The 2116-nt window shown below is 39.0% G+C and overlaps 1 protein-coding gene across 1 annotated transcript; it reads left to right on the top strand.

Annotated features, from left to right (window-relative positions):
• The first annotated feature begins 1382 nt into the window (after positions 1-1382).
• On the top strand, positions 1383-1907 carry LOC129752823 (fibromodulin-like). The gene has a single exon (XM_055748604.1). The coding sequence runs from the start codon at positions 1383-1385 to the stop codon at positions 1905-1907; it is 525 nt and encodes a 174-aa protein (XP_055604579.1).
• The last annotated feature ends 209 nt before the right edge of the window (positions 1908-2116 follow it).

The following is a 2116-nucleotide window of genomic DNA, read 5'->3' as shown; positions in this document are numbered from 1 at the left end:
AAAGCCGACTCTGCCCTGTCAGAAAAAATGTTGCACCGTCTTTTCGCTGACATCTGGGATACTGCAACATTCCCGGCCGATTGGATGCAGGGTATCCTCGTAAAAGTCTCGAAGAAAGGAGACCTGATCATGTGTGGATCACATCACAACGCTACGAATAATACTGGAACACATCAATGAGTTTCAGGAATCTCTTCAACTGGTGATCGTTGATTTCGAAACAGCATTCGACCGACTTAACCATGAAAACATCTGGGCGGCTCTAAGGCGACGAGGAGTCCCAGAGAAACTAGTTCATCTCATCCGAAGCACAGCACCTCAGTTGCATGTGCCTGACAAACAATTCAGTTCACAGGAAACTGTCAGAAGAGCGTGATTAAATGGAATTTCCTATTCAAAATAGATTAATGGCCTAAAATCATTATAATTCCATCATTATAAATAAGCTCCATTCTATCTTCTTTTTACACGAAAAAAAAAGATTTATTGCTTAATAAATGTTCTGCAAAATTAAATCCGGGTTGAACTTTTTATAGAAAATGTTATTGATAGATTACAAACTACCGAAACAATTAAATAAATCAATGATTCAGTTATTTATTTGGTGGCTAGTTTACTGTTCAACTGGATGCCCTTAGCACAATTTTGAAAATTTCTATGATAAACGCTACGATAAAGTACGTTGACACCTACTAGGTGGATGCTTGTTTCATCGCACCCAAACTCACGAAAGGGGCTTATATATCAACAACACGCGTAGGGAGAAACGGTTAGTTGACTTCAAAATGTTGCATTCGACACAATTTTGCTTGAGAATTTGTTTATCTGTGTAAGATTTAAAACTAAAGCTAAAATTTTTCAAAATTTTTAAACAATTTATCTTATCTTGCAGTTTCTTGATGCTGAATATTCAACAAATAGGGACGAGAATCGTTCTAATTGGCTCCAGCATTGATACCTTTAACATTGAAATTTTGAATTCCTCATTCCAATGGCCTCCGCTGGCACAAAAAAGCATCGTTGGCACTCATCTGGACGATCTAGAAATCAAAAACTGCACCCCGGAGCTAATGAGTTTACTAACATCTGAAAACCCTAAATTCTTCTCAATGACAAAAGTTAGATCCAGCATATTGTACATTCCAATATCTTGCAAAACTGTTGAGTTAGTAAACTGTGACACAGAATACGTCGAAATTTTAGACGCAGAAGTTGACAACCTTACGAGCCTTACAATTGCGAGAACACCGATTTCTGTCCTGCCTCAGGCCATAACAAATCTTACCAAACTAGAAGAACTATGGTTGACGGACTTGGATCTCGTTGATCTCGATCTGAGCTTATTGGATAATCTTCCCCTTCAACAACTTCACTTCGACGAGATGCCCGTCAATTTCACGTCATCAAAAGAAGTTTTCTTGAGAAGATTGAAAACCCTACACATGGTGAATTGCGGTTTGACAAATCTGGATGTATCGAGTTGGAATTTCCCTAGCCTCGAATCTTTAATAGTTAGTCACAATCAACTCATAGCGATTCCTGTTGGACTTGGAAAGTTTAGATCTTTAACCAATCTCAACATCGATTACAATCAAATCGAATGCTTAGATTTTTGCAAGTTCAAGGGGCTTGATAATTTGAAACATCTTTCCGTGGGCCACAATAAGTTGCAGGAATTGATAGCTGGAGATTCGACACTGCTGGCATCCCTGATATCGCTCAAATTAAACTTCAATCGCTTAGAGGATGTGGAGGCGCTGCCACAACAAGACTTGCCTGCGCTAGAATCGCTTGATTTGAGTGGCAACAATCTGCCATGGTGCCAAACTTATGACCTATTCCTCGGAACCGGGAAGAAGTTTGCGCTCTATGCGAATCCCTTCAATTGTAGCGATGAAATTGAATGAAACCCTCGACTTGTTCAAATATTGTTGATAAGATCTCGAGTAATTTGCTCGATTAGTTCTCTAACCATCCAAAATTGTATAGAATGCCCCTTTCCCCCTTCTTATCTCTCCACTGGAAAGCGGAAGGGGGATTAAAACCCTTGTAGAAACATTCCTCGTACTCAAATACACTTCTATGCCAAAATATTTTTCATTTGCTTGATTAGTTT

The sequence above is a fragment of the Uranotaenia lowii genome, chromosome 3, assembly GCF_029784155.1.
Source record: "Uranotaenia lowii strain MFRU-FL chromosome 3, ASM2978415v1, whole genome shotgun sequence".
Taxonomy (NCBI): Eukaryota; Metazoa; Arthropoda; class Insecta; order Diptera; family Culicidae; genus Uranotaenia; species Uranotaenia lowii.
The sequence above is the reverse complement of the archived record's forward strand: the minus strand, read 5'-3'. Positions and strand labels throughout refer to the sequence as shown.

What these genes read in the sequence shown, in the direction of transcription:
- LOC129752823 (XM_055748604.1), top strand. Translation starts at nt 1,383, where the DNA reads ATGCCCGTCAATTTCACGTCATCAAAAGAAGTTTTCTTGAGAAGATTG.